We start from the raw sequence: 23,690 nt of genomic DNA, 5'->3' as shown, positions 1-23,690 counted from the left end.
GAATGAGCTCTGGTCTCTCTTCAACAAGTAATCATCCAACATGTACTTGAAGACTTCCAGTGAGGGAAACTGTCTTTGAATGAATTTAATTGATAGGAAGTTTTCTCTCACAATGAATGCAAATTTCTCTCTCTACAATTTACAATCCTGCTACAGTAAATCTTCATCATTTGAAGATGGATTTGATTTTTCTTTTTTGAAAGGGAGAAAAGTCAATGAGAGTCATGTCTGGAATAAAGTGAGCCACTCAATAGAGTAAAATTCTTGGCTGAAAAATCAAATGGTATGATAAAGACATTAGCATCATCTAATTCATCAACTGCTTCTGAAGATTTTATCCAAAGCATTTAACCTCTCAGGACTGTAGCAGACCCTCCTGAGGACCCTTCCAGCTGCAAATCTGTGATTCTAAGAAGACAATTTTCAATGGGGTGTTCCCAGACTGTTCTGAGAAATGGTAGCATTATCTTTAGGATAAATATTTTTTTAATTTTTATTTTTTATTTAATGATTACTTTATATTGACAACATTATTCCTTGCACTCGTTTCTTTTCCGATTTTCCCCCCTCCCTCCCTTCACCCCCTCCCCTAGATGGCAAGCAGTCCTTTATATGTTGGATATGTTGCAGTATATCCTAGATACAATATATGTTTGCAGAACCGAACAGTTCTCTTGTTGCATAGGGAGAATTGGATTCAGAAGGTATAAATAACCCGGGAAGAAAAACTAAAATGCAGATAGTTCACATTCGTTTCCCAGTGTTCGTTCTTTGGGTGTAGCTGCTTATGTCTGTCATTTATCAATTGAAACTTAGTTAGGTCTCTTTGTCAAAGAAATCCACTTCCATCAAAATATGTCCTCATACAATATCGTTGTCGAAGTATATAATGATCACCTGGTTCTGCTCATTTCACTTAGCATCAGTTCATGTAAGTCTCGCCAGTCCTCTCTGTATTCATCCTGCTGGTCATTTCTTACAGAACAATAATATTCCATAACATTCATATACCACAATTTACCCAGCCATTTTCCAATGGATGGGCATCCAGTCATTTTCCAGTTTCTAGCCACTACAAATAGGGCTGCTACAAACATTTTGGCACATACAGGTCCCTTTCCCTTCTTTAGTATTTCTTTGGGATATAAGCCCAATAGAAACACTGCTGGATCAAAGGGTATACACAATTTGATAATTTTTTGGGCATAATTCCAGATTGCTCTCCAGAATGGTTGGATTCGTTCACAACTCCACCAACAATGCATTAGTGTCCCAGTTTTCCCGCATCCCCTCCAACATTCATCATTATTTTTTCCTGTCATCTTAGCCAATCTGACAGGTATGTAGTGGTATTTCAGAGTTGTCTTAATTTGCATTTCTCTGATCAATAATGATTTGGAACACTCTTTCATATGAGTGGTAATAGTTTCAATTTCATCCTCTGAAAATTGTCTGTTCATATCCTTTGACCATTTATCAATTGGAGAATGGCTTGATTTCTTATAAATTTGAGTCAGTTCTCTATATATTTTAGAAATGAGGCCTTTATCAGAACCTTTAACTGTGAAGATGTTTTCCCAGTTTGTTGCTTCCCTTCTAATCTTGTTTGCATTAGTTTTGTTTGTACAAAGGCTTTTTAATTTGATGTAATCAAAATTTTCTATTTTGTGATCAGTAATGGTCTCTAGTTCATCTTTGGTCACAAATTTCTTTCTCCTCCACAAGTCTGAGAGATACACTATTCTATGTTCCTCTAATTTATTTATAATCTCGTTCTTTATGCCTAGGTCATGGACCCATTTTGATCTTATCTTGGTATATGGTGTTAGGTGTGGGTCCATGCCTAATTTCTGCCATACTAATTTCCAATTATCCCAGCAGTTTTTATCAAATAATGAATTCTTTTCCCAGAAGTTAGGGTCTTTGGGTTTGTCAAACACTAGATTGCTATAGTTGACTATTCTGTCTTGTGAACCTAACCTTTTCCACTGATCCACTAATCTATTTCTTAGCCAATACCAAATGGTTTTGGTGACTGCTGCTTTATAATATAATTTTAGATCAGGTACAGCTAGGCCACCTTCATTTGATTTTTTTTTCATTAATTCCCTTGAGATTCTCGACTTTTTATTGTTCCATATGAATTTTGTTATTTTTTCTAGATCATTAAAATATTTTCTTGGAAGTCTGATTGATATAGCACTAAATAAATAGATTAGTTTAGGGAGGATTGTCATCTTTATTATGTTCGCTCGGCCGATCCAAGAGCACTTAATATTTTTCCAATTATTTAAGTCTGACTTTATTTGTGTGGAGACTTTTTTATAATTTTGCTCATATAATTCCTGACTTTCCTTTGGTAGATAGATTCCCAAATATTTTATGGTATCAACAGTTATTCTGAATGGAATTTCTCTTTGTATCTCTTGCTGTTGAGTTTTGTTGGAGATGTATAAAAATGCTGAGGATTTATGGGGATTTATTTTGTAGCCAGCTACTTTGCTAAAATTATGAATTATTTCTAATAGCTTTTTAGTAGAATCTCTGGGGTTCTCTAGGTATACCATCATATCATCTGCAAAGAGTGATAGTTTGGTTTCTTCATTGCCTACTCTAATTCCTTTAATATCTTTCTCGACTCTTATTGCCGAGGCTAGTGTTTCTAATACGATATTAAATAATAATGGTGATAGAGGGCAACCTTGCTTCACTCCAGATCTTACTGGGAAAGGTTCCAGTTTTTCTCCATTGCATATGATGCTTACTGATGGTTTTAAATATATGCTCCTGACTATTTTAAGGAAAAGTCCATTTATTCCTATGATCTCAAGTGTTTTTATTAGGAATGTTGTTGGATTTTATCAAATGCTTTTTCTGCATCTATTGAGATGATCATATGGTTTTTGTTTGTTTGGTTATTGATATAGTCAATTATGCTAATAGTTTTCCTAATATTGAACCAGCCCTGCATTCCTGGTATAAATCCTACTTGGTCATAGTGTATTATCCTGGGGATGATTTTCTGTAATCTTTTTGCTAATATTTTATTTAAGATTTTAGCATCAATATTCATTAGGGAGATTGGTCTATAATTTTCTTTCTCTGTTTTCAGCCTACCTGGTTTAGGTATCAGTACCATGTCTGTGTCATAAAAGGAGTTTGGTAGGACTCCTTCAATCCCTATTTTTTCAAATAGTTTATTTAGCATTGGAGTTAATTGTTCTTTAAATGTTTGGTAGAATTCACATGTAAATCCATCTGGTCCTGGGGATTTTTTCTTAGGGAGTTGATTGATAGTTTGTTCTATTTCTTTTTCTGAGATGGGACTGTTTAGGATATTTACTTCTTCCTCTGTTAGTTTGGGCAAGCTATATTTTTGGAGGTATTTTTCTATTTCATTTAAGTTGTCGAATTTATTGGCATAAAGTTGAGCAAAGTAACTCCTAATTATTGCTCTAATTTCCTTTTTGTTACTGGTGAGTTCTCCCTTTTCATTTTTAAGACTAACAATTTGATTTTCCTCTTTCCTTTTTTTAATCAGATTTACTAAGGGTTTGTCTATTTTGTTGGTTTTTTCATAGAACCAACTCTTAGTTTTATTAATCATTTCAATAGTTTTTTTACTTTCAATTTTATTGATCTCTCCTTTTATTTTTAGAATTTCAAGTTTAGTGTTTGACTGGGGGGTTTTTAATTTGTTCCTTTTCTAGCATTTTTAGTTGCAAACCCAATTCATTGATCTTCTCTTTCTCTATTTTATACAAATAGGCCTCTAGAGATATGAAATTTCCCCTTATTACCGCTTTGGCTGCATCCCATACATTTTGGTATGATGTCTCATTATTATCGTTTTCTTGTGTGAAGTTATTAATTATGTCTATGATTTGCTGTTTCACCCAATCATTATTTAGTATGAGATTATTTAGTTTCCAATTATTTTTTGGTCTACTTCCCCCTGGTTTTTTGTTGAATGTAATTTTCATTGCATCGTGGTCTGAAAAGGATGCATTTACTATTTCTGCCTTACTGCATTTGAGTTTGAGGTTTTTATGTCCTAATATATGGTCAATTTTTGTATAGGTTCCATGAACTGCTGAAAAGAAAGTGTATTCCTTTCTGTCTCCATTACATTTTCTCCAGAGATCTATCATATCTAACTTTTCTAGTATTCTATTTACCTCTTTGACTTCTTTCTTATTTATTTTGTGGTTTGATTTATCTAATTCTGAGAGTGCAAGGTTAAGATCTCCCACTATTATAGTTTTGCTGTCTATTTCTTCTTGCAGCTCTCTTAGTTTTTAGGATAAATATTTAACCTTTCAAGGAGATTACTGTGAAGGACAGCTCTTAAGTGGGTTAGGAACAAATGAAACAATTTTTTTTTAAGTATAAGGGGGTAAATATAAGATAGGGAAATGAGCCTTGAAGAAGATTATGGCCTGCAGAAAGTGTTTTTTAGTCCTCTAAATTCAAAAGGGAATAAGATTCCATGAAACTACTTTGAAAAATGTGAATAGAGATGCACTGCTCCATCCACTCTGTCAGGAGAAGTCATGGCTAAGTTCCACAGTGGTTTGAGTGTGGTAAAGAGAGTAGACACCCAGAATGTGCCAGGCGGGTCAGGCCACCACTACTACCCTGATCATCATCTCTTCTTAGACACTGATAGAGATAGCTCAGGACCCTGAACTCAAGAACTTTGGTAACATTAATGCTTCCCTCTGAGAAGATGTGGTCTGGCAATTGCTCTTACATATGCTATAGTCACTTCTGTTGAAGACCCAGAATACAAAGTTCTTGCCACCAAAGTCCTTGGCACTGTCAAATGGTTCAGTTCCAGAAGTTTATAAACAGATGTAGACAATTCATATCTATATATCTATATCTATCTTATCTATGGAATTAACATTAGAGAAAAGGCATTATTATATAATTTGTTGAAACCTTGCACATAAGTAGTCTTTCCCCATTAGAATATGAGCTCCTTGAGAGTAGGGACTACTTTACTTTTTAATTCATCTTCCCAGAGGTTGGCCCAGTGCTTTGCATATATTAGTGCTTAATAGATACTATTAATTTATTCATAAAAAGCAGGAAGATAGAAATTGATCTAAGGCAGAAAAGTTTCTCTTCTCTATACCCTCCTTTTAGTTGACAGAACAATTACTTTTAGAATAAGATTAATTGGTGCCCAAGGCTAAACCCAATTCTTCTAAGACTGTGGGGTAATCAGCGCATGACTATTTTTTGCCTGAGTCTCTTTCAACAGGTGTTTTTGCAGAATACAGTCCATTTTTTTTGTTATTGTTCAGATATTTCAGTTAAGGCTGACTCTTTATGACCCCATTTATGGTTTTCTTGGCAAAGATACAATAGTTTGCCATTTCTTTCTCTGGTTCAATTCACAGATGAGGAAACTAAGGAAAAGAGGACTAAGTAACTTGACTAGGGTCACACAACTGGTAAGAGACTGAGAACAGATTTTAATTCAGAAAGATGAGTATTTCTGACTTCAGATCTGGTGCTATGTATAATTGTACCCCTTAGCAACCCAGTGTTTTACTCATACCATAACAGGAATTCTGGCTGAGGTTATAAGTGTGTCTCTGGGAATGGCAGGATGACAGCTGTTTGTATACAAAAGAAATTTTGTGATTTCCCTGAGAAAGTGCTTGGAGAAATCTTATTTAAAAAGGGTTCTGGGCTAGTGGACTATCTCTCTCTTTTTCTTGGCTGTTGGGATAGGATCAGAGCAAAGAGGATAGGCCAAATCTAAATGTGCCCTGACCTGGTATCATTGGAGAGGCACCAAATAGCCCTTCCCTTGCCCAAAATCATCTTCCCTGTTGATTTTCTATAGGACCTATAATTTTTCCCACTCACTGATAGACTTGAGTTTTGAAGGTCTTTCTTAGAATGGAAATATATTATTTGGCCGGGGGTGGGGTGGGACAACCCATTTGGACAAGATTGGCTTAGCAGGATCTTAAAATAGAATTCATAGGACAGATTTTTTCTTCATAATGGAATCAACCAGAGAACGTGCGAAAGAAAAAAAGACTCCTAAGGGACAACACTGGTGGGGAGCATGGTGTAGCCCTGGGTGAAGATGTTCAATGTTGGGTCAGTAGCTCCTGAAATTCAACTACAGACAAATTTCATGTCTTTTATACTTCAGCTATAGGGGATTTGTTCCTTACACATGACATCTTTCCATTTTGGTGCCTTTGTCTATTCCCCATTCTTTGAATTCCCTCCTCACCTCTGCTTCTTAGAATCCCTGGTTTTCTTCAAAACTTGGCTCAAATATTCACCCCTTTCCATATGAAGGCTTCTGGATCCCAACATCTGTTAATGCTCTTCCTCTCAAGTTACCTTATATGTATTTTGTATACTTCCTGTATATATTTATTGAAATACACTCATGTTTTCTTCCCTATTAGATATAAGCTTTAAGGCAAGGACTGTTTCCCTTTTTGTATTATCATTTCTGGCACTTATTACATATCTAGCATATAACCTGGCACATAAGAGGTGTTTTACTAATTGGTCCTGCGTGGATTGCTCTCCACAAGTTAATACTTGTAGTAAATCTTTTGCTGACGGGAAGACAATATATTCACTCACAACATCTTCCAAGAGGATGAAAGGCTGTGAGTAAGATGATGCCCAGGTGGGGCTGGACCATCCAAAGATTCCTTTCCAGCATAAGACTTTGAGTCAGGAGGCTTAGAGAAAATGGTTGTGTTCGCCATGATGTCTGTTGGATAGTGTTGACTAGATTGGAGTTCAGCAGCTACTTCCTTGCCTCCCCCCCCAAAAAAAAAATCTGTGGAACTGGCCAAGTGTAAGATCATTTGGCACCCCACCCAGAAATCAGCATTTCTGAGCTTCAGGAGAAAGGCAGGGTTAAGGAAGCCTGAGGAAGGCATTTATTCTTCTACTCACTTGATCTCTAGTAGTCCCTGGCATGTCTTCAGAATCTGGAGCAGCTTCTCTAAGTCTGATGGTTCTAATTGACATTCTCTGAGACTGAAGTAAAAACAGCAGGGTTAGGGCTTGCACTGGTGCCAGCTGTTGTCCCAGATACCCTCTGCTGCTTCATCTCACTATGGTGCTCACCCTGACAGGCTCCTCCCATTGGGCGCAGTCTGTTACTCTGCAAACATTTCTCCTTCAAAGCCACTCACCCCCAAAACTTCCTGTCCCCTAGAAAGACTTCTACTTATCATGGATTAATTTAGAAATGAAAAGGGTACTGAAAACCATCAAGCCCACCCCCTCACTTTACAGATGAGGAAACAAGCTGAGAGGTTAAGTGACTTTTCCAGCATCACATGGCTAGTCAATGTCTGAGGTAGGATCTGAACTCTTCTCCCTGACTCCAAGTTCAGCATTCTATTCATTGTGTCACCTGTTTTCTTATGTCCACTAAGCAAAGCTCCACTTGGAGTATAAGAAGTTCCTGGGTCCTCTTTTAGTCTCTTTCAACAAAGGAAAAAATCAAGGGGGAGGTAAAGGGACTGTACCAAAAGCTCTTGGGAAAGTGTGCACCCCATTCTAGCGATTCCTGCTGAGTCTTCTGCTTGGTCCACTCTTCAGAGATACTTTGTTTCCTTGGAGAGAGGAAAACACTTTATAAGAAACCCTGTCCAAGTACTAACCAACTAAGAACTCTAGCTCATCAGAGCTGGAAGGGACCCTAGAGCACAGGACATGGAATGTTAGAACTGGAAGAGACTCCAGAGATCTTTTGGTTCAATCTCATTTTACAGGTGGGTAAACAGGGTTCAGAGACTGACTTATAATCACTAGGTAATGTGAAGACAGAGACAGCAGCTGTCCTTACATCTGGCCAGTCCCTACAGTGTCGGGGAAGGCAATTAGGCAACAGCTCTTCCCTCTCTCTACCAACCAAGACTTTTGGCATCTGCATCATTTCCCCCTGTGCGAGGGCTGCCCCACGGCCAAATCCCTATCTCTTGCATCTTTGAAGGTCTCCAGTGTCATGGTCTGCATTCGGTTTTGCACAGACCCACTCCTGGAAGAAGGCAGTTCTGTTTCTCCATAACTCAGTGTCATCTCCCATTCTTTGATAGGTGTCTGTCAAACTCTGAGCATACAGGCAAGTACAAAAACAACTTGCTATATGGTGTGTGCCAAGAAAATTGGGATATACTAATAAAGAGTTATAGTGGGCTTCATTTGGGTTCACTTTTGATTTTAAAGGATTCTAGCTCTTTCTCTCTAAGATTGATAAAGCACCTGACTGGGAAAGGAAACACTGATAAACAAGTTACTATTAGCAATTTGCAAAGATATGAAGTTTTTTCAGTGAACTTACTGCTCTCTGCTTCTGAGGTGCTTATAATTAGTTACAATAATATAATATAGTAGTTATAATTAGAATTAAATGGGGAATGAACTTATCCATGCAAATCACTATCATTTGCCAAAGTAAGCCCCATGAGAAAGAAATTTAACTTTTTTCTTCCTAGTCATTATAGCTCTTTCTCCAATCCCACTAGGAGAATAGTACATAAAGATACTCTGACAACCCCAGAGCCTCATAATGGTGAAGTCTCCCAGCATTCACGGTTACTTTATTAGACATTAGCCCTGTCAGAATAACAGAAATCTGCCTTTAGGCATCTCAGATGACAAAATTTCTTGCTATGTGTGCTAGTAGAATGCACACTATGGGGTCAATTTGCTGATCATGTGTTATGTGTGTGTGTGTATCTGTCTGTCTGTGGAGGGGTCAGTAGTGATAACTTTTGTTCTTACCTTGTTCTCTCAAGGCATCTCACATGGATAGATTGTTGTCTTCCCAAGCTAGAATTCAATTAAACATTATTTAAGTACCTATTATATACTTGGCACTGGAGAAAATGTTAAATTTAGATAAATAAATAAAAATAAAGTAAAATAAATTTTAAAAAATAAATTAAAACAAATAAAAAAATAAATAAAAATGATAAATTTAGATAAGACTTCGTCCTTGCATTTTGTGTAGTTGGGTTGCAGGTGGGGATAAAACAGGTGACATAAAATTAAAACTATGATGCAAAATTGAATCTAAGAATAGAAAAGAGATACACAAGTAAAAACAGATGGAAAAGAGGGACTCTTGGAAAGGCCAGAGAACTCTTCCCCTTAGACATCAAAAAATTGTCTCTTAAAAATGGAAGAAGATAATTATATTTTATAATCATATTTGGTTTATACTTAGAGAAAACCAAAGCAATTTGAATTCTGGAATCTAGAAATGGAAGAGACCTTTGATGAAATTGGAACCAAGGAGGGAAAGTGACGTGATCAAAGTCACAGAGGAAGATGTGACACCTGAAATAAGAACTAAGTCCTCTAATTCCATTAAACCATGCCATTTTCTTCATTTTTTAGTGGCCAAACCATCATATACATTATGATGGTGCCTGTCACCCTGCTAATATCCTTTATAAAACGTAAACCTAGTACTCCATCATCTACAATAGAGTGTGCATCTAGACAATGTAATTAAAAACCATGAGTAATCCAAAATGAATTTATATTTATCTGAGTCACAGTTCTTTTTGGTTGCAAGTTTCCTTTCCTAATTTATATTTGTTCAGGTTAATATGAGCATTAGTGTGCATTCCCTGAGTATAGACAGGCTGGATTTAACTGCCACAGATAATCCATAAAGTGAATGAGTGAGAACTGATCAAGTTCTATTCTATGTGATATCTGGGGAATCTGAATTCCCCTACTGTCTTCTAAGATTACTATCATCAAAGGATCCCAAATACAGTGGGTCTGGGAAGAAACAAAACTAAACTCACCTGATATCTACTTCATGGACCCACTCCAGATCAGAGAAGGTTGAAGCTAAGCAGAACACAGCTTTCAAGGATACCTTATTCTCATTCAAGCTGGAGAAACATGGGAAGGAGACCATTAAATTAGGCCTGTCCAAGACCTAAAGAAATATTATTTTTGGTATATTAAGGGAAAAGATATTTTTTAGAGATCAGAGAAAAAATCTCATGGATTGTCAGAAAAGAAAGGGCCTGTGAAATCATTTAGACCTGCTGACTCATTTCCTTGTTACTTTTTTAAAATAAAAAGTTTTACTGATAAGCTCCTCCTTAAAAGAAAGAAAAACTATTAAGTGAACAAAATCACCTAACCCAATGAGATTATCTAGCATTGAATGCAGCATTCTGCATCTGCAGTCAAGTATCTTTCTATTGAAAGGCTAAAGATGATTTTCCTGATCTGTTCTTCAGGGCCAGTTTTAAAAGTGGCCAAATTGGGGAGCAAAGAAGGAGAAAACTTGTCTACTATCACTGACAATAGCAAAGTCAGATATAAGAACCCAGATTTCTAGACCATCAGAACAGTGCTTTTTCATTACATCCTAATGCTCCCCTAAGGAACTCTCCTCCCCCATTGCTATGTTTACACCTGGTGACTTCCTGCAATTAGGGAGAACTTCCTTCATCACAAGTCACTACATCTCTAGATTTCTGGCATTTTCACTGGTTGCTTCTCATGTTAGGAATATTCTCCCTCTTCATCTTTGCCCTCTATCTTTTCTGGTTTCCTTCAAGTCCCAGATAAAAATTTATCTTTGGCAAGAATCCTTTTTTTTTCTCCCCCTTAATGCTGATGTCACCCCCTTATTCATCATTCCTGATTCATTCCATATCTTGTTTGAAGAGTTTTTTGCATGTTGTCTCCCCTATTAAACTGGGAGCTTTTCACTGCTTAGCATAGCATGTGGCATAGATTTAGTGTTTAGTAATATTTATTGATTGATCATCAGGACTTAACAGCAAGGAAGAACCTCCTTCAGGGAAGAAGATACTCTTACCTCTAAGGACCTTTCCATTTCTAAATCAATGAGCCTGAGATTTATTAGGTTCTGGACCAATGTTATCTAAGACAGAATCTTATTACAGAGATTTTGTCACAGTGTCCAATTACATTACCCAACAGAAGTTGGTTAGATTCTACCACCAAGGTTAGCTAGGTTTCTTCAACACTTCAATAGATCCAATCTATGTGTAACTCTCTCTACTGAAGCAAATTGAAACCCAATCCCATAAAACCATTAGTCACGGATAACTAATGTTGTAATTATATATAATGCACATTATATAGATTAATTCACATTGTAGTGGAAGATAAAAATAGTATAAATCAATAATAAGTAAAAGGTAGCATGATACAGTAGGTCCAGACACGGAATCAGGAAGACCTGGTTTACATATTAGCTGTATGACCCTAGCTAGACTATAGCTAAACACTTTGCCTCTTAGTGTTTTAACACTATTAATTACAGATAAATTGCTGATTTGCATTAATGAAGGGAGTTTCTATGTTTTCTATTCCATATCCCAATGAAACCACAAGTTAGGATCCCTTCCTCTCTCTCTCTCTCTCTCTCTCTTTCTCTCTTTCTTTCTTTCTCTCTTTCTCTCTCTCTCTCTCTCTCTTTCTCTCTCTCTCCTCTTTTCTCTCTTTCCCTTCTCCTTTCTATATGGATTTATATTGATATATATATGTATATATATATGTGTGTGTGTTTATGTGTGTGTAAATATATATTAAATAGATAGATAAATCTATATCTATTTATGGAAGGAGAAATAATAGTCATATTCAAATATGCTTTATGGTTACAAAATTTTTTACATGTATTAATAATTTATTATATATATAATTACAATACCAATATAATACAGTATTAGTCCTCAAAAAAAACAACAACTTTAAAACCCTGGAAGGCAGGAAGTACACATATTATTATTCCCATTTGACAGATGAGGAAATGGAGGCTTAGCAAAATAAGTTGCTGAAGATCACACAGTTAGTAAAACCATGCCTTTTAATTATACAACTTTATTTGCCACTAAAAGCAGAGAATAACAAGGAGGCTTCCTAAAGGGATTCCCCCTCCCCTACCTCCAGTGGATCCTGAGCAGAGGAGTATGTTATGAAGCCAGGATCTGAGTCCAAGATAGCTTAGCTCCTTTCCTCATGCTGTAGTAAAATACTTTACCCCACTGACAGCCAAAATCCAGCCCCATCACTTACGTCAGGAATTGCAAGGATCTCAGGCTTGGAAGGAGCTGAATCAATTTCTCAATGCCTTTGTTGCCCAACCGGTTGTTGGATAAGCTAGGAGAGGGGGGGTGAATCAAAATGAAAGTTGTTTTTTTTTTTTCCTGAATTAAGACTGTTATGTGGGAATAGAAGCCAAAGGGCAGGGAACTTCCCTCTGTCCTAGTTTCTAAAGTCCATCTCTGAGGAACATTGCTCATAGCTTAAATTCCACATATTGATAAGTTCAATGTTTCTGGATCTGAATCTTGAAAAGAAAACCTTAGCCTTCTGTTCACTTTTACACTTGGCAAGCTGCCCTTGCCAAAAAGTAATATCACAGATATTTGGGAGTTGCCATGTGGTGACAGTGACAGAAGAGAGTAGGGGAAAGGTGCTGAGAATGTTTGTTGTTTCCCCTTGGCAGATTGGCTGAGGAGTTAATTAAAAATAATCTATCATACCTACCTAGCCCTTTTAACTTCAAAAGCACATTCAGAAACATTATCTTATTTGGTCTTAGGAGGTAAGCAGGGTTGGATTTATTATCTCCATTTAATAATTGAGGAAACTGAGGCTTTTTGAGATTAAGCGATTTGTCTGATGTCACATTGGGTACTAGTGGTGTAGTTGGATTTAGTGCCAAGGTTGCTTGACCTTTCATGGTAAGCCTATTTCCAGTTATGGCAAAGATCTGGTAAGAGACTAAAGGGATCAGAAGCTTTGGCTCATCACTGATGGGGGCAGCTGAAGCAAGATGGCTTGGGATTGGGTGACTTAAAAAAAATCAGTGATCCATGAGAAAGAGAGCCCAAAGGAACATGGTAGCTTCCCGCTCCTCAACTTGACAGATCTGCCATTGCTGGTATGGCTTTTCTTGGCCCTAGGGAGATTGTGGCCTGGCAAAGATAAACATACTCACTCAAGATGGCTGCAGTTGCCCAGCTTCAGACACAGCTTCTCAAGTTCCCTGAACTGGAAACCACAGTGTCTTAACCTGCACAGAACAAAGAAAACTATAGGTCTCTAACTCTCCACTCTAAAAGACAAAGGGGAAGAAGATGGAGCAAGAGACAGAGATAGCAAGAAACACAGATATTCAGAAAGAGGTAGTCATAGAAAAAAATCATGAAAGGAAAAAGGAGATGAGGAAATGGATGGGGGAAACAAGCTCAGAAAATCTTAGTTTTTCTGGGGAAAGAATTATTCCAAGTTTCTTTCTCTCTCCCATCTTCCTCCCTTCCATTAAAAAAGAAAAAGAAAAACCAAACCCTTAGAACAAAACTCAAACATTTGTGGTCCAGCAAAACCAAGTCCCAAAGCACAGAAGGTCCAGAGGCAGAGCCAAGAGCTCTGGAACAAAGGAAGATGAATTCCAACCCTGTCCCTTGGGGTTCTGGTTTCCTCTCAGCTAAGAGGAGGGCAACCCTCATCCCCCACCCCCCAGAAGTCAGAGAAATGCTCTTCAGATACACAGATGGCAGCAACGGATTAAACTGATTCTGTGTTCTGTGTCAGAATGAATGACAGAATGGGGCTGTCCCTCTAAGGTTGCATAGAGCACCTGAGGAGGGAACACCCCTAGAGGGCAGCAAGGATTGTGTTTGGCCTGGGGGGATTCAGGGCAGAACCTTGCTCAGGGGGTCACTTCAGAGTGAGAGCAGATAACACCTGTGGTTTGGGCCCCAGACATCACTGGTAGTTTAATCATAACCTTGGCGCATCCCTGCTAGAGGGTGCTATTTCTCGGTTACTGCTATTTCTCAATGAAAAATTAAAGAGGAACAAGGTTTTTATTCTGGCCAGTGACCCACCTACCTCCTGAATTTGTTAAAACAAGGATAAATGATCGGAAACATCACATCAATCAAAAAAGTCCTACCTGATCACCCTGGCAGAAGGGGATGAAACTGGCTCAGAGCTGTTTCTGGATAGCTGGGTATTTGAAACTGCAGCTCTACAAGGACACACAGAAAATGGCTTGCACCAACTCTTCAACCTTCAGCCTACCACCTTCCATGATCCAGTCCCAAACTGCCTGCAGACTTAGCTGCTACTTCCCCCTACTTTCCTTAGTATACACCTCATTTAAGTTGGGCTCCCAAAACACAAAAGATCTTCGCATCGAAGAGACTCTTGATTAGCTAAGGGAACATGCAGCACAGACTTAACTGTGGGACTCGAGAGACAACAGGGAGTTGAACCCCAGGAATGGTCATATTTCCCATGTGACTTTGTTCTGAACGAGACGGGTGCTCTGTGACCAAGGTTCGGAGCTTCATGTTTGCTCTGGGGATTTCCTATATTTCTCTTTAAAAGCAGAGAAGGCAGGAAAGCTACTCATTATATAAGGTGAGGGCTGTGAGTGAGAGCATCTGTCCAAGCTGAAGGTGATTTTAGAAGAGCAACTGCATTCAGTCGCACTTCCTGAGCCCTCTCACACAGGGGGAGATCTTGTATCATTCAGAGCTACAAAGGTGTGTGTGCACACCCCTCACACCCCCCCCCCCACCCCTTAGTGTTGTTCCAGGGATGCCCTGTTTCAGGGATGGAAACAAGGACAGAGATGGCCAGCTACAGCACACTCAAAAGCAATTAAACAAAAAAGGAATTGCACTAGTCACAAGTCCCGAAACATTTGGGCAATACCCGAGTGGGGCTTGATCCTTCTCCTGGTCCCCAGCAAATCTGAAGACAGCAGTTTTGTTCTTCAGGCTGCAAAAGGAAGGGAAGCAGATGAATGAGGAGAGGAGACCCATTCAATCACTGCTTTTCACAGAAATTCAGGATTGGCAGGCACCTGGAAAGATTATCTTAAATCATCCTTTTGACTCTGTCTGGGACTGCTAGTTTATTTACAACAATCTATAATTCTTTTTAAAAAATTAAACTCTTTTTTTTTGGTTGCATTTTAAGTTCTGAACTGTCTCCTTCCCTCCCTCTTTACCCCATACTAGAAAAGGTCACCTTTTCACACACACCCACCCGTCCACCCACATTGTGTGTATATAAATATATATATATATATATATATGCATATATATATGTGTGTGTATATATATATATGCATATATATATGTAAAACTATACTTTGCATGCTTCTATTTATCAGTTCTTTTCTGGAGGTAGATAACATATTTCTTAGATGAACCTATGTTCTTTGGAGTTGGTCTGAATATTTATAATACTCAGAATAGTTTAGTCATTCACAGTTATTCAAACAATATTGCTGTTACTGTATACAGAATTCTCTAGGTTCTGCTCACTTTACTTTTCATTATTTCATGTAAGTCTTTCCATGATTTTCTAAAATCAACCTGCTAATCATTCCCCCCCCCTCCCGAAGCAATTGGGGTTAAGTGACTTGCCCAGGGTCACACAGCTAGGAAGTGTTAAGTGTCTGAGACTAGATTTGAACTCAGGTCTTCTTGACTTCAGGACTGGTGCTCTATCCACTGAGCCAACTAGCTGCCCCTGCTCATCATTTCTTATAGCACAGTAGTATTCCATCACAATCATATCTCACAACTTGTTTAGTCATTCCCCATTTGATGGGCATCCCCTCAATTTCCGAGACTATGATTCTTAAACACTTCTTTGATAAATAAACCAACTATCCTTAATCGCTCAACTAGCTCATGGTCTCAGAAAAGTTCTTTATAATTAACTTAAATCCAACAAGTATATGAAATTATGTGAGAATAGTGACTAAAATGTCTTTGACTCAATGATTCCACTATTAGGTGTATTCCTCAAGATCAATGACCAAAAAAAAAAAAAAAGATGCCACATACACTAAAATATTTATAGTGTCACTTTTTGTGGTAGCCAAAAACTGGAAACAAAGTAGATGCCCTCTGAGTGATACCTTACATGACTATCATGACTATTCTTATTCTGTAAGAAATAAAGGATATGCTGAATGCAGAGAAGCATGGAAAGACTTATGAACTGATGCAAAGTGAAATAAACAGTACCAGGAAAACATATACCTGATGATTACAACAATGTAAATGGGAATAAAAATAACAGCAAATAATAAAACTGAATGTTATAATATTATAATGACCAAGTTTGGCTTCATTGCTAAAGTAGGGGATTATAGATTTGGAATACTGCATTATAACAAATCTTTTCTAATATGCTAGTTAGCTCTACTAGACTTTTTTATTTTTTTGCTGTAAGGGATAGCTCTCAGAGGAATTAATATAATGGAAAATATGGATGACATGAAAACAAGAGACATCAATAAAATGCATTTTTAAAAATCTCTCAAGTATTTAGGCATTTCCTTTGGTTCAGTCCTCAGAAATTAATATTTTACCTCTTTCCCCTGCATCCCAATCCTTTATGGATCACACTTTCTCAGCTAGGGGCCTCTATCTAATTACAGATAGTCATGATTCATAGTCTGAAACTAGTTGTGAGAAAAGGGGCTGTCCCATTCTACAACAGATGAGCTTTTGAAAATCAAATTTTTGTGAATACCATCTTCTTCTGAAAGTCCAAGAGGAACTGTGAAATATCATGTTCTAATTTATCTATTGTGTGAATTTAGATTTTCAAATACCTCAATCAAGTCTGCTTAAAGCAGGTTCTATATAGAAAGCCATGTGCTAAGAATAATGTGAGGCTTGCTCTGACATCAACAAGATGTCCCAAACAAATCAATGTGGGATCCAAAACCTAAGAGAGAAGAAGTTGAGCATATTAAGAAAGAGGAAAGAAAGAATATGTAAAGTGAGAAGACCAGGATCACAGAAGAAGAAGTGAAAGGAAACTTAGAGACTACCTCATTTACCCTGTCCCCATTTTACGGATTAGGAAAATAAGGTTCAAGTGATTTGTAAAAGGTCACCTAGGTAGCAAGTGACAAATTTATTCTTTTCTGTTGGTTTGGGGTTTACTTCCTGCCTTGTAGCCTTGGATGAATTTCCTCACCTCTAAAATTAGAGGAATTGGATGATGTCATCTCTAAGGCAGGTTTTAACCATACTGGAAGGGGTGGTCTAGTAGACATGACCCTGCCCTGAAAAAATAGATTCCTTGGCCATTGGAAGGGATGGGATAGACTGAAGTTGTCCCCCAGCTGGGCTCACATTACCTGATATCTAGCTCCATCACATTCTTGCAGGCATTGGCTGAAGTCAGCAAGTAATACACACCAGACTCAGACAGCCCATTATCACTGATGCTGCAAAAGAGAACACAGAAATGGTCCCCGGCTCCTCTGCTGAAAGCACCTCCTAGTTAGAAGCATAGGCCAAACTGGCCCAAAAAGAAAATGGGCTCTTATTACGTGATACCTTATGTCTCGTTCTCTGGAAGTATCTAGTCTGTCTCCCCATTTGGCTCTCCTAAATGCACTGGGCAAGCCCTCCCTCCCACCCTATTCCCTCTCTATGGCTATAGCCACCTAGCAAAAAATGTTCCAGATTGGATTGTGTGTTCCTTGAAAGCAGGACTTCTGACTCATTTTCCCTTGCATAACTATATTACAGAAAGTCCTGTGGCAGGTGCTTAGAAAATTCATCAAAAGTTTCAAGGGACTTCAGATACCCTCTAGTTCAACTGGCACCTGAGTAGCAGTTTCTGTTAAGTAAATAGTTATCCTGCTTTCTCCTGAAGACCTCCAGTGGGAGGAAGCCCATTACTTCCAGAGGCAGCCCATTGTCCTTTTGAATAACTGTTAGGAATTTATACACAAACACACACAATTTATACATGCATGCACATATACAATGTGTATGTTTACACAAAAGATATGTATTCATATACACATCATACACACACATGTATATTTCTGCAACATACACATATCATCTATCAAACTTAGTCTATTTTTCTGCAAATTCTGCTCCTGCTTCTAGTTCCTTTGTGTGGTACCCAGTAAAGCAAATCTAATTAATCCCTCTTTGACAAGAATCCCTTCAAATAGTTATGATCCTCTCTAAATCTTCTCTTCTTCTGGCTAATCAACCCCAATTCCTTTGATTGAACTTCCTACTGATGGCTTCCAATCACCTCAGTACCCTCCTTGGCATGTGATCTCGTTTTCTCACTGATTTTACAATGTGCTATTCAGAACTGGATCCCAACTCCAAATACAGTTCTGACCAGGATAGAGGACACAGGAATGATTGCCCTTCTCACTCTGGATGCTTCATCTCTCTTAATTCAGCCTTGGGTGCCATGCTATTAACTCATATTAAGCCTGCAGCTCAATGCAACTCCTATATCTTCATCAGAACTGTGCCTTAATTTATATCTCTCTCATATTGAATGTTTCTTTACCAAATGAATGAATGATGAGAATTTGGGCAGAGGTAGCAAAAACAAGAGCTAGTATACAATCAGATAAACACACATATAATATTTGCAAAGTGCTTTACAAATATTATCTCATTTGATCCTCACAATGATTATCATGTAGGTGCGATCATTCCCATTTTACAGATGAAGGAACTGAGGCAGAAAGGGGGTTAAATGATTTGTTTTGGGTCACAAAGTTGTTAAGTGTCTAAGGCTAGACTATTGGAACTCAATATGAAGACAGTTTAGTGTAGTAGAAAGAATATTGGACCAGGAAGTAAGATACTTGGATTCTAGCTTAAGCTTAGTTGCCAAATCTAAGTGATCTTAATTTTTTTTCTTTTTAAAACTATGAACTGGGCAACACTGGAAACATGAACATTTCTTTACACACACACACACACGAAAGAATAGAAAAAGAGGATTTCATAGGAAATTATTCATCTCCACTGTGCTCCAACTGTGCTTCTTTTTAAATAATTCAGATTTAATGTGTTAGTTCCACCTCTGCCCTGCTTGTCTGTATCCCTTTCTGAACTTATTTCTGCTTGCTTCTGTGCATTTTAAAAGGAATTCTTTGAAGATTTCTTTTCTGGCATCAATATCACTTATACTTCCATGTCCTTCCTTAGCTATACTCCCTCCATTCCTCCCCCCACCCCATATGCCCTTTCTTGTAGCTCTTAGGAATGCTCTTCCCTTTCTCTAAGCTTCATTTTCCTTTTCTAGAAATGGAGGAATACATGATTTCTAATGGACCTTTCAGCTGTGACCTTAACTGAAGCTTATCCATAGTTCTTCTGATGACTTTTAAGGTTATTTCATTGTGTGATGACAGCAAAGAACAGACATTGTGAATTATATACTTTAATTGCACACTCTGCTCCTGACCAAGAATCCTTGCAAGCTATGTGGTTCACTACTATATTTTTTTTCCAGTATCTTCTGCTCCCCATTATAGAACTTGGCTTGGGACCTACTTAAACTGTTTGGCAATCTGCAAATCAGGTAGGGCCTCTGCTAACTCCCGGCAGCCTTCATCTTCCAACTGGTTTCCTGATAAACTGAGACACAGAAAACAGAGAAGTGGTTAGTGCCTTCATAGTGGGGAAGGCTGAGGGACTTGGAACCATATGTTCATCTCCCCTGTAGCCACAACTTTTCTATCTGTCCTAGTGGTCCCAAATAGAGGTGGAAGATTTACTCTCTGTCTGGAACAGATGGATGTAGTAGCACCCAGGTTGTCTGATCACCTTTCCCCTCCTCCTATGTCCTAGTCTAAAAAGGAAAGGCAAGAAATTGGGTCAGAGCTAATTATTTGGAAAAGTATTCTCTCTTTTCCCCCGGATTGTATTCTTCCTGAAAAAAGAATGAGACTCATGTCTGTGATCATTTTAAGTTCTACTCCTCCTGACATAACATGGTACTGTACTAACTCTAAAAAACCATCTCTGGTGACCTATAACTTTCCCCTTCCTTCTACCCCCAAAGCCTCCAAACAAATCATTTGGGAATCTGTCTAGTTTTTTTGCTGGAAAGTTGTTCCACCTTGACAGGGAGAATGCTGATAAAGTGTAGAGGGAGATTAGAGTACTAGAGTCTGGAAAAGCAGGGAGAACTGTATTCTACTCCTTCTTCACCTTCCTCTTTCCCAACTCCTTCCCCTTCTCTTCTAGCTGAGAAATGTGCCTAATTTGCCACTAATCTAAAGCTCTAGATTCTCAGGTGAAATATTCTCACTTAGCTGGAAACCAAGCTACTACCCACACACATCATCTGCTCAGACACAGCTATTTCTCATCCTTTTCTGTGATCTGGATAAAAAACAGGGACCTTGGAGCAAAAGTACCCCTAGGGCCAGCCATCTAATGTCATTCTCTTGTCTACAGTATAATCTATAATGCCTAATGGATGTCTAGCCTCCCTCAAACCTTGGAATTCCAGGACATCTACCTCCTTTGCCATTATAACAATCCCTCTGCTTCTCCCCATCCTTCTGATCTTTTTCTCCTATTTCCCAATCTCACTCAGTCATTTGGGTCCATGGGACCAGAGCTAGGGGGTTATACTTACTCCACTTCTTCCAAGTAGGGCCTGTGTTTGAGCATCTCAGCTATCTCCTTTGCATGGTGGACAGCAAGGTTGCATTTCTGAAGCCTGGTGATATGGAGGGAGAAGTGAGAAAGGAAAGGGGGATAGACTGAGGAAAGTACCCTAGCAAACCAGATGGAAATAAGCTATTCCTTTTCTGAGCTAAAACAAGCCACACAAGAACTGGTTCCTCACTACTCATACCTCACTGAGTGCAGACAACTTTGTGTAGGATACCCCCCCCACACACAAATCCCTCTCCTATGTGACTCCTCCCAAGGGGTACCACTTTTCTCCTGTCTGAGAAATCAGCTACTAAGACCATGTACTAAGATATGGAAACACTGAAGTCCTTTGTAAAAAGAATGTACATACTGATAAAATCAATGATTCTTGGATTATCAATATTTCCAATTTTCACCCTTCTTACCTGAATGTTAGCTTTCTGTCTTGAGTCACAATTTTATCTGAAGACTCATTTTTCTTCACATTCTGGGATCTAAAGAAAAGAAACCCAAGATGCCAAAGGAAAAGAAACATTTTTAAAATACCTTCTAGAAGGCAGAAAGCATTAAACAAAATAGTCCAGGTTGGACTCCAATCTGCCAACTTGCCAGGATATCCGGTATAAATAACTACAGTAATTTTCAAGTTCATATTGGTAACCAAGGGAGAAAATTAAAACACTGAGATCTAATAAAGATAGTGGCTAAGAGCTGTAGGACTGTAGAAAATGGCTAGAATGGATTTTCTGAATATAGCAGTAGTAATATTGCTGTTAACACTACTATAATAACTGCTTGCATTTACATAGCTAATTATTATGGTGCATTATCTCTGATCTCATGCCACAGAAACCTTGTCATTACTTGTATGCCCTCAGTAGCAGTCCCCCATATACTTCTAGAGGAAATCATGTAACCATGGTAAGACTGGGGCCAATCCCAAGCTTATGCTGGCCAATCCCAACTGGTCCCTCACTTCTACTTTCCAATCCTTCCCTGTTTTCTTCCATGCTTCTTCACACAAATCTCTTGCCCTTTCCCTGTTGGCAGAGGATTTTGTGCCTTATGCTTTACTGAAAAAACTGAAGTCATTGGTTAAAAGTTCCTTAACAAATGCTCAGTTTCCTTCCTTTTCCCTTCTCTCAAGGACCACTTCAATGAACAGTTTTGCTTCAGTCACTTCCTGTAATCAACAAGACATTATTAAGTGTCAGACTCTTGTGTCAGGAAAATAAAGATAATCCATCTTCAAGGAGCTTATCATCAAGTAGAAGAAGTGAAACAAGTCTACCACTAACTATGAGAGGTGATAAAACCAGAACTACAAAAAGCCTTGTAAATTGAAATGGATTGTAAATCTTTCTCTGGTTCTGATAAATTCCCCTTCACAAAAAGGGTAAGAAAAGCCATTGCTACTGTTTATCACAGCCCCATTAGAAACGGAAGAGAATATAGATATTATCTTATCCATTTCTTTTATTTCAGAAGTGAGAAAACAAAGTCAAGATTAAATCATGGACCTGGGACTCCACATCTCCTCAGGGAGAGCCTCAGAGGTTCCTCAACTCATTGCTGAAAGAACTGGGAATAAAATTTCTTCCATGTTTACTCTTGGAATAAAGCCCTGGAATAGCCTCAAGTGTTCTAAATGGACTCATAACTTCATGAGCTTTCTTTACTCAAAGTTTTATCCAAGCTCTCATACAATTGCTAGGTATAGTCAGCATTTGCTAACTTAGAATAATTTGCTAATTTAGCTAATTTGTAATTAAAGAAGCCAGAATTAGTGAAAAATTTGAATCAGAATGTGTTTCACAGAAATGCCCTATTATTACTTTTCAACTTAGACTAGTTTGAAACATGCACTTACCAATGAACAGTTTTATCAAGGAAAAGTCTTGTTAATTGCTTTAATAAAAAATGTAAGGATTGCTTACATTTATAGGCTATAAATTCTAGACCTTAATGTGGTCTAATCCTCTCATTTTACAATTGAGGAAACTGAGGTGTAGGGTTGAATTCCCTGAAGTCACATAGGGGCATAGCACAGGCAGGATTTGAACCTTCTGATCTTAGGTCCAGTGCCCTTGCATATATCACATAACTATTTTGCAAGGTTTTCCCAAAGTACACAAAGCCTCTTGAAGGTTAAGGCTAACTAAGGCCTGCAGTCACCTGGAAAAGCCATGTCAGATTTATCCATGCCCTTGTCTTACCTCTGCATTTCCAGAGTCTTTCCCGAAGATACAAAGAAGAGAAGGATCATTTGTGCTTGCCTGTAAAAAGGAAATAAGAGAGGAAGAATAAAGGCTGCATTAGGCTAGCAGTCCACAAGCACATAGAAAAAATAATAATTAATATCAATATAAGGTTTACTGTGCTAAGTACTTCACAATTATATTTGGTTTTGATTTGATTCTCACATGGGAGGGGTACTATTATTATTTGCATTTCATAGATGAGAAAACGGAGGCAAACAGTGCCTAGGGGCACACTGCTAGTTAAGCATCTGAGGCCACATTTGAATTCAGGTCTTTCTGACTGCACTGTACCACCAGAGCTGGTATGAAGAAACTTCTCATGGTGCACCTGAGTGACCAACTTTGTCATCCTTGAAGTTCAAGAACTTGAGGAGCCACATGTCATATCCTCAGAGATCCCTGACCACTTTCTCCCTCGCCTCCATCCTCTGGCCCTTTTACTTCTCCCTGGCCCTTCTGCCCCAACCTCTGAAGATGATCTCTGGCTGAGACCACTAGCTCACCTAATCTCCAAGGTGGTGACTTGGGGGTAAGAAACTGCTTCCTTTGCCAGGGCCAGAACCGTCTGGACAGAAACTGCATTTTGGCTTAAGCTGTAAATTTGAAGCAGAGAATCAAGGTGTCAGATGAGCTTTTCAAAGAATGGACAACCAGAATAGAAGTTCTTCCCAGTCCCAACTTCCCAGTATCACTTTTTCTTCCCATCTCTGTTCCCACTTTCCCATCTTAACGCATTAATTATCTTTTTTTTTAATGGTCTTTTATTTTTCCAATTACATGCACAGATAGTTTCCAACATTCACCTTTGCAAAACCTGGTGTCCCGAATTTTTCTTTCTCCCTTCCCTATCCCTTTCCCCTCTCCTAGACAGCAATCCAATATTCAATCCAATAAACATGATGCATTAGCTATCTTCTGTGAACTTTGCATA

General features: G+C 38.3%; 1 protein-coding gene across 1 annotated transcript in view; it reads right to left on the bottom strand.

Moving 5' to 3' along the window:
* The window catches only part of NLRC5 (NLR family CARD domain containing 5), a 100,483-nt gene that overhangs the window by 29,526 nt on the left and 47,267 nt on the right, over window positions 1–23,690 (bottom strand). Inside the window, 14 exon segments of the mRNA XM_051979893.1 lie at window positions 6,949–7,032; window positions 7,530–7,616; window positions 8,788–8,835; window positions 9,825–9,914; window positions 12,085–12,168; window positions 13,013–13,087; window positions 13,973–14,047; window positions 14,740–14,805; window positions 17,195–17,284; window positions 19,383–19,466; window positions 20,476–20,559; window positions 20,924–20,992; window positions 22,715–22,774; window positions 23,263–23,352. Of these exon segments, the coding sequence (XP_051835853.1) occupies window positions 6,949–7,032; window positions 7,530–7,616; window positions 8,788–8,835; window positions 9,825–9,914; window positions 12,085–12,168; window positions 13,013–13,087; window positions 13,973–14,047; window positions 14,740–14,805; window positions 17,195–17,284; window positions 19,383–19,466; window positions 20,476–20,559; window positions 20,924–20,992; window positions 22,715–22,774; window positions 23,263–23,352 (1,086 nt within the window).

Source organism: Antechinus flavipes, chromosome 2, assembly GCF_016432865.1.
Source record: "Antechinus flavipes isolate AdamAnt ecotype Samford, QLD, Australia chromosome 2, AdamAnt_v2, whole genome shotgun sequence".
Lineage (NCBI taxonomy): Eukaryota > Metazoa > Chordata > Mammalia > Dasyuromorphia > Dasyuridae > Antechinus > Antechinus flavipes.
The sequence above is the reverse complement of the archived record's forward strand: the minus strand, read 5'-3'. Positions and strand labels throughout refer to the sequence as shown.